Raw genomic sequence first — 14,855 nt, forward strand, 5'->3', positions numbered from 1 at the left:
AGTTTAGAAACACTTTTTGAATGTGACAGAATGTAGCTAGCGTCTTACAAATAATGACGTCATGTATCTTGTATGACGTCATATGGCAAATGCCTTGCTAGGTTGACGATACTTCATTTGCGTACACAAAAATGGAATCAATAATTATTTTCCGACTATCCCTGTAGGATTGCAGGATCAAAGAAATAACTAGCTACTGTCTTAAGATATCGGCTTTATCCTGCTCAGGTTGAATGTGAATGCAGCTTGGCAGAGCCTTGCTGCATTCGCCATTGTAACCTTTACAGGATAAAGCCGGTATCTTAAGACAGTAACCAGCTATCCATATTTAGCCTTCCCCTCCATCCCCTACTCTTGGTTCCTATGAGCCTGGTTCTACCTTATTCCTACTGAGAATATAAAGTTCTCTTTCTTGTTTCTTAAATAACATACACAGTGTACCTTTTCATCTTCTGGCCTTATTCAAAATGTGACGTGAAGTTTTGACACAGCTCATCATTTCATTTATTTCAATATTTAAAGTTGAAGTTATGCTGTATGAGTTTTAGTTTCTAAACAGTGCCCCAAAGACTTTGGTATGTGCTATCCTGTCTGTGGGAGATAAAAGATCCCATGCTGATGATGGAGAAATGTAGTGTGTTTCCTCTAAGTCACAATGACCAAGTGTTTGAATCTTAACAGTTGAAGGGGATGGGATTTAGCCAAGTTGGGAGTATTCGCTTGAGTTGCTTACATTGCAGGACTAACCACCTCGGTGGATCCATTCAACTGGTTGGGTTTTTCTTGTTCCAACCAGTGCACCACAACTGGTCAAAGGTCGTGGTATGTGCTTTCCTGTTTGTGGGAAAGTGCAGATAAAAGATCCCTTGCTGCATTAGGAAAAATGTAGCGAGTTTCCTCTGATGACCACGTGTGAGAATTACTGTATGTTTGAAATCCAATAGCCGATGAATAATAATCAATGTGCTCTAGTGGTGTTGTTAAACAAAATAAACTTTAACTAACAGTTGAGGATTAATAAATCAATGTGCTCTTGAGGTGTCATTAAAAAAACAAAAACCGTCCCATGAGCAGACTAGCCATGGTTAGTGCTTAGTATGGGTTTTTTTTGTGCTATCCTGAATACATTGTTGTCAGCTATATGCAATCTGAGTTGTCTGTCCAGGCAGAGGTTACTGGTTAGTGATAATGAGAGAAGTTGATGCTGATCGGCCTCGGTGGTGTCGTGGTTAAGCCATCGGACATAATGCTGGTAGGTACAGGGTTTGCAGCCCGGTACCGGCTCCCACCCAAAGCGAGTTTTAACAACTTAATGGGTAGGTGTAAGACCACTACACACTCTTCTCTCTCACTAACAACTAACAACTAACTCACTGTCCTGGACAGACAGCCCAGATAGCTGAGGTGTGTGTCCAAGACAGCATGCTTGAACCGTAATTGGATATAAGCATGAAAATAATGAAATGATGGTGACTTTATACTTGTAACTCAGTGCAACACGGCTGGTATATCAAAGGCCGTGGTATGTGCTATCCTGTCTGTGGGATGGTGCAAATAAAAGATCCCTTACTACTAATGGAAAGGAAAAATGTAGTGGGTTTCCTCTCTGTGACTGTCAAAATAACAATATGTTTGACATCCAATAACTGATGATCAATAATCAATGTGCTCTAGTGGTGTCATTAAACCAAAAAACTTTATACTTGTAACTAGTGAGTTACCACTTCTCAGATGATGTCATCCTTGCAACTGTATTCTGAATGTAATCAGATCTGTCCATCCTCAACATTCTGGATGGATATGCTAGAATTGTATCTTCTTGGTTTATGTGTAGATACTGCTAAATTTAATAATATTGTATATAAGAGAAGATTATGCACTTTTTATCAAGATAATAACCAGGTTTTTTTTTATTGAAGATCAGCTCATGTATTATTTGTATGCAAAAAATATACTTATTTGAGAAATATGTACAATTCACCCTTTGTGAAAGTAAATGCTGGTCTACCATTAACAAATATCTTCATTAATATGATGTCATCTCAAAACAATTTTTTTAAACTAAATTTATCAATATTCTTAGACTATGTATTTAGATTGAGAATGAATGGTGAATTTCTTTTTTTTACACTGAATATTTATAAATGCACTGCCTTACTATTTACTATAATATAAAATTAAATGGCAGAACATTATGTGACTAAATCATGTAACATATGCTCTTAAATTGTGTAAATTAATTGCATTTTGGGCCAGAGGCCTTTTACTGAATAAACTGTCTGTCTGTCTGTCTGTCTGACCTGTCTCCAGAAGAAAAAAAAAGATTTTATAAGTAGAAAAATACTAGTGTTCTGGGGCCTAATTCACTAAACTCTTGCAACTCTGCAATCTCGCAGTGCAATGCAAAAAGACTTACAAAGAGGATTCTTTGTTGTCTAGCAGAGCCTAAGAGAACTTTGTGATCTGACAAACTCAAACTAGGGGGAGTAACTTTGTAGACTTTCTAACCCACCATGGACATGGAATTTTATGACGTACTATGTTAAACCCCAGTCTCACATACACAAATTATATTCTGAATGGGCCCCAGTATACGTACTGAGACCGTAGGGGGTTCCTGGCCTTTTGTCAGTATTCTTGAATGTTCTGGATCTACTCCCGACTGTTTTGAACATGTTCAAAACTGTCGGGAGTAATCATGAATAAAATTGAAATCGTGACTCAGTCTTATGAGTTCTTGAGGGCATCGTGCGTAACCGTAGTATGTTCATAGACGCATTCGGGATATTCGTGGTTAAACGTGGGGTATTCGTACGACTATTGACGGATCTTTCTCTACCTCTGGCTCTTTCTCTGCCTCTGGTTCTCCACGGGTACGCTGGTTCTTCCCTCGTCCGTTGCGGTCGGTTGCTGACTTCTTGAAGAGTGGCATGGTGATGTTCACTGCTTGCAGGCAGAATGTCGAATGAAATCTGGCTTGTTCGGCAGCCTTCATATAGGCGTCTTGCGGAAGTCGTACTGGTTCTTGAGGCAATTGCACTGATTCGTGTAGCAATCGTGGGGATTCGTAAGCATGTCATAGTGATTTTAGACGCTTTCTGCATTAATCATCATGATTCATAGAGTATTCAGGAAGGCATCCTAGGGGACACGTAGTAGGTCGTGCCGATTTGTAATGAATCGAGTTCAAAATCGTAATGGTATCGTATTAGTTCTTGCAGCAGTCATGAGCATTTGTACACAGTTCGGGAAAGAAGCCGAATCATGCAAATCTTGCTGAAAAATCGGTAGCAATCGGGGCTGCATAGGATCGTGTATATTCCTGGACATTCGGGGTATAATTTGTGTATGTGAGACTGGGGCTTAAATAACAAAATAGAAGATAAATTATTTATTACACTACTAGTATACAAGAATTAAGAAATATATCATGAAATATATTATTAAACAAAACATTGGACATTAGTGTTTACAAAAAGGTTTTTTAGTCTAATGCTTTCATTGTTTTCACAATTATACCATTAAAAATAATTATGGCTTGTGATTTCATGGTTCTAGTTTACAGAAAACTTTGTATTACAACATATGTATGTTTGTTAAAAATAGTGCACCATTTTTACTAAGTGCTAAAAATATTTTTTTTGAATTGTGCTGAGCACTGCCATTTAACAGAATATTAATTCAATTTATTAAATTTTTCATAACCATATTTTACATTTTCTTTTCTTCATTTCACCTCATTTTGATAATAAAATATTTACATTTTACACTGAATTGATTTTCTAGTTTTTATTTACAACCATTTGTTGCTTCACAATACTTCACTGCACTTTACACACAATAGAGTGAGATTTAGTTGTCGGTTGAGCACTCGCCTGAGGTGGTTTTATTGCAGGAACGAACCACTTTGGTGGATCCATTCAACTGATTGGGGTTTTTCTCATTCCAACCAGTACACCACAACTGGCCAAAGGCTGTGGTATGTGCTTTCCTTTCTGTGGAAAACTGCATATAAAAGATTTCTTGCTACTAATGGAAAAAGGTGGCAGGTTTCATCTCTAAGACTACGGTATGTCAGAATATATCAAATGTTTGACATCCAATAGCGGATGATTAATGTGCTCTAGTGGTGGTAAAAAAATCCCACCCAACTGGACACACACCTGTATTGTGTTGAGGAAGGTGAGCACCCACAAACAACCGGACTGGTTTTCATCTCATCCTTTCATATCACAGTTACTTGCAAATACCAGTATAACTAGCATGTAAACCTCCCATGGTGTGAGGGGCAGAACATAACCTAGTGATGCTTGCATGTGTCATTAGTCTAGAAAGAAAAGTTTTATTTAACGACGCACTCGACACATTTTATTTACGGTTATATGGTGTCAGACATATGGTTAAGGACCACACAGATTTTGAGAGGAAACCCGCTGTCGCCACTACATGGGCTACTCTTCCGATTAGCAGCAAGGGATCTTTTATTTGCCCTTCCCACAGGCAGGATAGCACAAACCATGGCCTTTCTTGAACCAGTTATGGATCACTGGTCGGTGCAAGTGGTTTACATCTTCCCATTGAGCCTTGCGGAGCACTCACTCGGGGTTTGGAGTCGGTATCTGGATTAAAAATCCCATGCCTCGACTGGGATCCGAACCCAGTACCTACCAGCCTGTAGACCGATGGCCTGCCACGCCGCCACAGAGGCTGGTGTGTGATTAGTCTAGGATTGATCTGCGTCTGTGGGCCCACTGGGCTATTTCTTGTTCCAGCAACTGCTTCAAATCTGTTGTAACGAAGGCTGTGGTATATACTGTCCTGTATGGATAGTGCACATAACTCATCCCTTGCTGACAATAATAAGTGGCAGCTGCAGGTTTCCTCTTTCATCTATTTGATCCATAACCATGTCTGACCTAATATATCCATAATTTGTTTTGTTTAACGACACCTCTTCGAGCACATCGATTTATTAATCATCGGCTATTGAATGTCAAACATTGGTAATTCTGACATGTAGTCATCAGAGGAAACCCTGCTACTTTTCCTAATGCAGCAAGGGATCTTTTATATACACTGTCTAACAGACAGGAAAACACATACCACAGCCTTTAACCAGTTGTAGTGTACTGGTTGGAATGAGAAAACCCCCAATCTGTTGGGTTATGTCCATTGAAGAAATGTTTTGAATGCATAGTTTTCCATTAAAGATTTGATACATTCTAGTTTACATGAAGAACATGTAACTTTAATACATTTTATTTTTGATAACAAATTGATTAGATTCTAAGCTAGTAATCGTTAGTAACCATCGTAAACAACAAACCACAAACAATGATGTGTAAACATGGCACCTTTAATAATTATTTTTAAGCCATCCACTTTACAGGCAGTAGACATTCAATCAAAACAATCAATTGCACATTATTAACATACATGTAATATATGCAGACCTTGAAGGTCATCAGTTAAAACATGGATTTATTGAAATGATTACGGTAATTTAAAAACTGAACATACAGGTACGTAATGTACAGGTAAGAAAACAACAAAACAATAATGAGATGATTATTACCAGCTAGTGCATATACCTGAAAAAACAATAACTCAAGAAAGTTTATTTAAAAAAAAGAATCACAATTTTTCCTACATTGTATGCACTGAAAAAATTATTAAAAAAAAAAATGAATTAAAAATTATGCTTAATATAGTAAAGTCTAATTATTTAAAACTTAAATTAAGATTATATAACAGAACTATCCAAGAAAAAACCCTGAGGAAAGTGATTATAACTTAAACTGCTCCCCGAATTTAAATTATGGGGAGTCTTGGGATATTACGATATGAATTCAGTTTAAGGGGAGTAAAAATCACTCTCCTTGAACTAGTCCCAGGGGAGCGAGTGATGGCTCCTCATAAATGGCAAGGTCTGGTGTTAAACATTTAACTGCATAATGTGTCACCTCCTAGACATCTTCAAGCTTGTACATGTAAAACAAAATCTAATCCCTGCCATTTTCCGCTGATTAAAACCAAAAGAAAAATCTGCTTTTGTCTCTGTGTTGGTAGCAATAAGCTGCCAAGTAGAGTCGTTCAGGTAACGTGACTTTAACTATACCCTCTAGCAGCCAGCTGGTCATACCACATTTGAATACACTTGGTGGATAGATTACCACAGGTCTTACTATTTACTAATTTTTGTATCACAAAAGCAACAACATAGTTTGGTAAACAAAAAAGAAACAAAAAATAAATAAATAAAAGAAGAAGAAAACATATTTTTTATTTGTAATCCAATTCTACACTTTTGGATCCGAGAATGTCCAGATTCATTGGAAGTTGGTTCATTAAGCATGATTAAAAAGAGGTCCCCCTCACACCCCACCAACAGTTTACCCCTCGCTCAACTGTCAAAAAATGTGATATCAATATGACATGAACAATACATGTAATTAAATAAACATGCTTTTTGTGAAAAGATTTAATTAATAACTTAATTTTTTTTTTTTAACCATTTACTGAAAGCGATTGTTAGCACCTTTTTTTTACAACTGGTTGACTGACGTTAGTAACGACCATGTGAAAGTTTTCACAACTACTTGGGAAGGATATTTTAACATGTCGGGCTACATTGTTTTAGTATACCCACCATCCACAAAATAATTTTTTTATTTAAACTCAAAATAGCAGCCTGCAAAAAGCGGTACATTTTTAGAACTAGCATATGAAATAAAAAAAAATCACCTGCTACCCACTGCACCAAAATTGTAGGTAATTTATTCGCGAGAAAAATGTATGCATGATTATATCATCGGCTATTTTAGCTTGTGATTCTGTTAATTGTACAAAATACTACTACCGGTAAATGACAAACCATACTGTAACAAATAACAAAATCATCAACAAGTCAGTGTGTACGTTTGTGGCTCATTTTGATGTGGAGTTACAGCTAAGATTGAATGGCTCTCGTTTTACCCCTACACCCTCCCTACAGCTATCCCTGCTCCATACTGCCAAAGGCGAGACGTAGCCCAGTGGTAAAGTGTTTGCTTGATGTGTGGTCGGTCTGGGATCGATCCCCATCGGTGGACCCACTGAGCTATTTTTTTTTCCAGCCAGTGCACCACCATGACTGGTGTAACAAAGGCCATGGTATGTACTATCCTGTCTGTGGGATAGTGCCTATAAAAGATCCCTTGCTGCTAATCAAAAAAGAGTAGCCCATGAAATGGCAACAGCGGGTTTTCTCTCTCAATATCTGTTTGCTCCTTAACCACATGTCCGACGCCATATAATATTCACAATAATGATTGCTGGTAACTAAAATGTGTTGAGTGCGTCGTTAAATAAACTATTTCCTTATTTCACTGCCTACAGCTATCCCTGCTCGATACTGCCAATAATCTCTCATGGGTCCTGTGTCTACAACCACAGCCACTAATGATAAAATCTTCATCTTATCTAACGCCCTACCGGAATCTTTTTTGGAAAATGGAAACACTAAATCTAAGATGCAAGTATGCATTAGCGTACGAGACATGGGCAACTGCCCCACTAGTGCTGGAGCAAAACCTCAAATTTGGGAAAAAATTATAGAGATATTCAAGCAAAATGTGCTAACCTGAGACGGTTTTATCATGCATTTCCATCATTCCAACCTCAAAATTAGTTGTAATCCAGGTAAAAATGTGTAGTGATTCGTTTTCAGCCCTATAGAGCTGTTTATGTAGTAATGATAATATGAATAAATGTTGTTATCCAGATTAGGGCATTTTCGTTTAATTCAGGCAAAACACATCCCGATCCCTACAAAAATGGCAGCCCGTACATATTTGCAAGTCTGACATCCAAATTGAGTCAGTATGGAGCCTTCTGTTTTTCTGACAATAATTGGCATACTGGTACTACGCAGGAAATATAAAGATTTTTCATTAGAAAATCATGCAATATCACCTATTTTGTATGACCTCACTAAATTCATTAAATAATATTAAAATGTTTATTTTATTATTTCATGATTCACAATATACTGATGGTACATGTATACATGTAGTTTAGCATTAATATTACTAGTGTTTGACGAGTATTACACTAAAGTTTGAGGAATATTACACTAGAGTTTGACGAGTATTACACTAGTGTTTGAGGAGTTTGGGTTATGTTGGACGAGATTTCAGCTCTATAGGCATGGTACTCGGACAAAATATTTTTTCATGAAAAATATCTCGTTATGGTGAAAACTTCACAAGACTTTTTCTTCCTTCCGCTTCCCGTGATATTTTATATCACACATATTAACATACTGAGACAATAAAGCCACCACCAATTGTCTTCATATTTACTAATTTTAAAGTTTTGTGTAATTCTTTGATTATGTGTATAAGTAGCCAAACCATACCCACCTTCCTGCAATGAATGAATGAACAAATGTTTTAACAACTCATAAAAAGCATGACAAATATAGCTGGTATTGGATATTGTTAAACATTCATTCATTCATTCGTTGGATGGGTTCCTCCAAGAAACCCCAACCTCTGCGAGTACACTACTGTAGTATATTAAAAAACCCCTGAACTAAGCCAAGAGAAGAATATAAAAACATGACACCCGAAAGCGGTACAGTCACTTGAAACGTTATACAGACATTTGGAATGTTCAACAAGTATCATCATGTGATGACGTACGTAAGCCATATTAATTATCCATCATGCCAGCATACTGGGACTTTCAGTGAAAAGTTCCTCTGTAATAATATTAATAATGTTTTGTGAGCAAAAATATGTCTGATAACAAACACACGTAACATGTTCGTACACCACAAACATCTGGAGACCACAACTGCCACATATATGTACTTTGTACATATACATGTATACACATATCGATAGGGGATGTGAAAAATATATATCTTCAAATGTAGGCCAATCAAGTTGATAACGAGGACACATTCTGTACAAAATCCAATCTAGAAAGAGCCAAGGCAATGGAAATGATAAAAATCCAATTTAAAGTCTTTCTTGAACTCCAGTACGCTTGTCCAAAAGTTTTGTAAACATAAATAAAATTGTGGAACACTTGATCTCTTGTGATTCCCGGAAAGGTAGAATAATATTCAGAACTTAGTTTACTTTAGAACAGTTGAGTTTTAACAACACATGATCTCTTGGTGATCCCGGAAAGGCAGAATAATATTCAGAACAGAGTTTACTTTAGAACAGATGAATTTTAACAACACTTGCTTTCTTGTAGTTCCCGGAAATTTAAAATAGAATAATATTCAGAACGGAGTTTACTTTAGAAAAGTTGAGTTTTAACAACACTTGCTTTCTTGTGATTCCTAGAAATTTAAGGTAGAATAATATTCAGAACTGAGTTTACTTTAGAACAGTTGAGTTTTAAAAACACATCCTCTCTTGTGGTTCCTGGAAAGGTAGACTAATATTCAGAACCGAGTTTACTTTAGAACAGTTGAGTTTTAAAAACACATCCTCTCTTGTGGTTCCTGGAAAGGTAGACTAATATTCAGAACCGAGTTTACTTTAGAACAGACGAGTTTTAGCATTTGACACAGACTGGTATCTGTTCATCCTGTAACATGAATACTTCAAGCTTAACACTTCATAAGAAACCAGTTCAGTATTAAAGATTAGTGTTAAGTGGTCAAGGAATTTAATTCTCCTAATTGAACAACTGCCACCGAAATTAACTAGTTATACACATTATTTAATATTTTAAAATGTGAAAATAATACATGAACTCTGAAGCTTTTTAGTTACATATGTATGTCTTTTTGCAAAGTGTGTCGCTTTGTGCAATTAATTTAAAGTGATGCTAAAACAACAAATACACGTCAGTGACATTTTTAAATTAACACTTTTCCTAAACCAAAATTGGCAATATTAATTTATACAAGTAATTTTTACTTCGCTGTCAGAGTGAAAGACATATAACAGATGCAATACGACCTAAACACTTTGAAAACTATCTTTGGTCCAAGACTGTATTGAATCAGGTTTCTTTTCATTTTTTTCATACATTGGTGCACACACCGATCAGCAAATCAAGCCATATTTGACTAGAACTCCAAACAGAATAAATAAATCCACTTTGTTATCAGCGACAACATTTGAAACAGTAAATTTCTATCGGTTCAGTTCACATACATACAGGTCCTGTTTTTCCACAAGTAATGAAAGTTTTCCTGTCACGGACAGAGTACATCTTATTATGATGATGCAACAGCAACAATGCAGGGATTGAAATTAACAAAATGATGAACATTGTAATTATTTTAATTATTTTGAAGAGTCATCTTTCTATTTTATCCTGTACTTTTGGTTCCCCCTGGGAATAAATCCTGAATCGTAACCCCACCTTGTCATTATTCAATAAGTAATTACATTTTTAGTTGGAATGATTGGTATTTTATGCTCCAAAGAATGATTTGACAAATTAAAGCAAAATTAGTCTATATTTTATCTCTGTTATAGTATGATACATAAATAAAATCTATACCAGAGTACGGTTTTCTTCATAACATAGGCCTAGTTTATAATAAATGGAACATAATTATAAATGTCCATTCTATACATCCAAAATACTCTCTACCTCTTTTGTAAATTATAAGCAGTCTTAAAGGAAACATGTCACGAGACCATATTATAGCTCATTTTAAAAGCAAAATGATATAAAAATAATATACAAATAAGTTTATAACAATAAAATACGCGTAGTTAACTTAAAATGAAGAAATTATGCCAATCAGTATCAAAGTACGATTTATGCATATTTATTGGTGAGTGTTCGGGAAAAAAGGGAAGTGACGTCAGAGCCGCTGTACTATTCCATTGTTGTTAACTGTTTATATATGGAGTAAGGGCCTTACGATCTTTTCAGACCAGCAGTGCCGTACTGCGCGGCCTTTGGGTGTAAAAATAAACAGTTTAAACGATCGGGATTGTCTTTTTACGGTTTTCCAAAGGATTGTATCTGAAGAAAGATGCGTGTATTTTATCACAAAACAAAAGATTGGACACCAACACCGCATAGTACTTTGGTGTCAGCCTATTTTAGTATTTACAGCCCGGAGCCCGAACGTTACCCAGAGACAAAAACAGTACTCGATTGCGAATGCCGAGGTGTACATTGTACATATTTGGCACAAAGATACACCTCAGCATGATGTATTTATATATGTTAAAACAAAAATGTAGATTTTCTTTTTTTTAAAAAGAAGAGATTTTTCATGTTAGGCCTACATAACAAAATCTGTATTCACCGTCCGAAGAAGGAAACGTCAATAATTAATTAAATATGGCATATACAAACATAGGATTTGGCATGAGGATACATCTCAGTACGATGTATTTAAATATGTTTTTTTTTAAATAATGATTTTAATCTTCGGGCGGAGTACGTCACAAAAACGTTCCTCATCGCCCGAAGCCCCAAAGTAACACGAAGTTCAATACAAAATAAACCACTACTGTCGGTGTCGAAATAACTATTATGTTTCATCCACAGGCTGACTTGAGAATCGGAGTGTTGTTTTAGTTAATTGGTCCTTTCTTTCCGTGGCCTGCACATGTGATTCCTGATTGGCAGGTGTATGTTCCAGGGTATCGACCAGGTAAGTGATTACCACTATCTAGACACGTACAAAATACTTGCCAGTTTTTTAAGATCACAGGGTATTGTGGCGTAACCTGTCGCCGCCCTGCTTCATTACTGTAAATAATGCTGTAAAACCCTTGATTAAGTAGACTTTCCCATCTAAAATTACAAAACTGACCAATTACGTAGTACCAAAGAAAAGAAAATTATCACATGGGTATCGTGAGTGGTCGTTTTAACTCTAACGCACCCTACCAATAGGCCTAATAATATGCTGCTTTTTTTTAAGAGAGAAAAATACTATAACCTCATTTCGTTCTATTGATGCAAATTGAAATATATTTAGTTAAAAAGTTGGTTATACTCTCAAGTCATTTATGTTGTTTTACAAGTCAGGTTAATGAAAGTGAAGTGCCTTGTAAATTAGAGCGTTTGTTTACACTGTGCATACAGATTTCATTATGTACAGCCCGAACATGAAAAATGCGATATTTTCTAAAAAAAAAAAAAAAAAAGTTTGTCCTACATTTATATTTTTTTACATATTTAAATACATCATATCGAGGTGTATCTTTATGCTAAATATGAACAGTATACACCTCGGCATTAGCATCCGAGTTTTGGTTTTGTCTCCGGGTTACTTTCGGGCTCCGGGCTGTAAATTGGTCGACCGGCCTGGTCTGGCACCATCGGTTTCTCCACCCTCCGACTCGCTATCCGTTTTTTCTTCAGTATCACTGTTGTAAGTAAATGTGTGTCTTTCTTCATTTACTAACAGCTCAAATTGATACGGCAAAACGTTTTGCGAACGAACACTCATTGTTTTGGTAAGCTGTGCAAGTCTTAGATTCTTTATGCATGGTACGGACTAATGCTTTTAAGTGTAAGGCTTCAGATCAAGCGACGTGTCTCTGACGTCATGGACCTCGTGATTGCCCTGCTCATTAAAGATCGGCAATTTCCGCTATCTGTTTTTTTTTTAATGGAGATATTTTAAGTAATAAATTTTTTGTAAATTTCTTTTTTAGGTGATTCAATTTATAATTAATTGTACATGGTTGGTGCCAAATATAGGTCACGTGACATGTTTCCTTTAAGGCTTATGGCTTTTTCTGTTAGCAGATCCATAAATTAACTTGTCCTAATCTTTTTCAAATTAGTGTTAATTTCAAGCCCTGCAATAAACGTGACCTACAGATGAAATTTGTTTTTCAACACGTGGCTGATTCAATATGACCGTTCATTGTCAATGTCGGTTGCGGAGTCGTGTCCACCTCACACGGAGAATGTTCCGTTGACCTAGACTTGCACACATCATTATCGGCCTCGGAAATATCCACCAACTTCTCGTACTCATGTCCCTCGTCCGCGCTGGGGTGATTCAGCGTTTCATAGTTTGAGCAATCCACAGTCTGTGGTTTGGAATCTTCGCCGAGAATCACCGAATCGTCGCTCTGTAACACAGTCTCCTGCTGCATAGAACACGGAACAACCTCGGGCACCGCACAGTTATAGTAGGACTTTTCTGCGCTGCCTTCGATAATGGCCGCGCACTGCACACTGTTTTCCGACTCGAGAATGCGGGCCGTTCCGCTGAGCACCTCGTGAATATCAGTGTTTGCGTTCTGACTACCCTGTCTGACTAGCTCAGTGTCCTCACAGACTAAAGGTGGGGCTGTTGCCCTTTCGAACGAGTCCCCCTCCAATTTCTGCCCTAGCTGCTGCGCCAGTTTGTCCTTGTCGGTAAAAATGTCGGTGTACCTCGGAGGGTCGTCCTCGTACTGTTTGCTGCGAGCCTTACAGTCGCGGATTTCCTCGTATTCAGACTCGATCATTCTCGTCCCGCCGTCTTCAATACAGTTGTTTCGGTCTTGATCAAGTTCTCCCACTTCATCGATATCTGAAAAGTAAATATATGAGTGTGTAAAACGTCAAGTCATTCACAAGTAAACAAAAATTACCATTGTGCAGCAGGCCTCTGAGAACTGAAGATTTGCGTAAATCATTTATGGGTTTACGCAAAAACAAATTCAGGTAACCCATTTTGTTTTTAGGTAACCCATCATGCACATGTAAATGATGTCATAAATTCAATTCGAGAACGAAAAATAGGTTACGCAGACTACATCGTATACTTATGCGCACTATGCGCAAACGAAACTATGGCTCTCGCAAATTTCAGAGGCCTGTGCATGCTAAACCCAAACCTGGATTACTTTAATATTTAATCATTTGGAATAATAAAATTCTGAAATGAACAAGTTTTGATTTTAGTCCTTGTAAAACATGAGTTCTGTCGTCAGTTGCCCATACTCAGCTTATTCAGGAATTGTCTCGCCTGAGGGCCAGACAGAATTTCTTTTGATGTTTAGGATATTATTTCTAGTCTAGTAGATGAAATAACTGTGATTTGTACTAATTTTTGAGTTTGTTTTTATGTATATGTAAACGAAACAGATGATGAACAAGTATAATATTTAGGTAAACTTTGAAATTAAGGTTCAGGCATATCGGCACAATCTCAGACTGTACCAAAGTTTGTTTTGTTTAACAACACCACTAGAGCACATTGATTTATTAATCATTGGCTATTGGATGTCAAACATTTGGTAATTCTGACAGTCTTAAAGAGGAAACCCGCTACATTTTTCCATTAGTAGCAAGGCGCCATCCCAGACAGGATAGCACATACCTTTGATATACCAGTCATGTTGCACTGGCTCAAACTGTACCACTGATTGTGTCTGAAACACAAGGGTATCATGGGAAAACAACAATATGTTCATTAATATATACTTATTTGTAGTGCTTATATCCAATTAAGGTTCAAGCACTCTGTTGTGTGCACTGGGCACACACCTCAGCTGTCAGGGCTGTCTGTCTAGGACAGTGGATAAGTGGTTAGTTGCTAGTTGCTAGTGTTTAGAAAGAAAAGTCAGTGTGGTGTCCTTGCATCTACCCATGTGTGATCTACCCATGTGGTCATCTACCCATGTGTGATCTACCCATGTGGTCATCTACCCATGTGTGATCTACCCATGTGTGATCTACCCATGTGTGATCTACCCATGTGGTCATCTACCCATATGTGATCTACCCATATGTGATCTACCCATGTGTGATCTACCCATGTGTGATCTACCCATGTGTGATCTACCCATGTGGTCATCTACCCATGTGGTCATCTACCCATATGTGATCTACCCATGTGTGATCTACCCATGTGTGATCTACCCATGTGT

General features: G+C 37.1%; 1 protein-coding gene across 4 annotated transcripts in view; it reads right to left on the reverse strand.

The window, feature by feature from the left end:
- Window positions 1-12,607: 12,607 nt before the first annotated feature.
- Window positions 12,608-14,855, reverse strand: part of LOC121389489 — a 140,600-nt gene continuing 138,352 nt past the window's right edge. For all 4 annotated transcript variants that reach the window (XM_041521141.1, XM_041521142.1, XM_041521143.1 and 1 more), the window contains one exon: window positions 12,608-13,513. In XM_041521141.1, coding sequence (XP_041377075.1) covers window positions 12,825-13,513 — 689 coding nt within the window. In that variant the 3' untranslated portion in view covers window positions 12,608-12,824. The remainder of the gene's footprint in view (window positions 13,514-14,855) is intronic.

Source organism: Gigantopelta aegis, chromosome 14, assembly GCF_016097555.1.
Source record: "Gigantopelta aegis isolate Gae_Host chromosome 14, Gae_host_genome, whole genome shotgun sequence".
Lineage (NCBI taxonomy): Eukaryota > Metazoa > Mollusca > Gastropoda > Neomphalida > Peltospiridae > Gigantopelta > Gigantopelta aegis.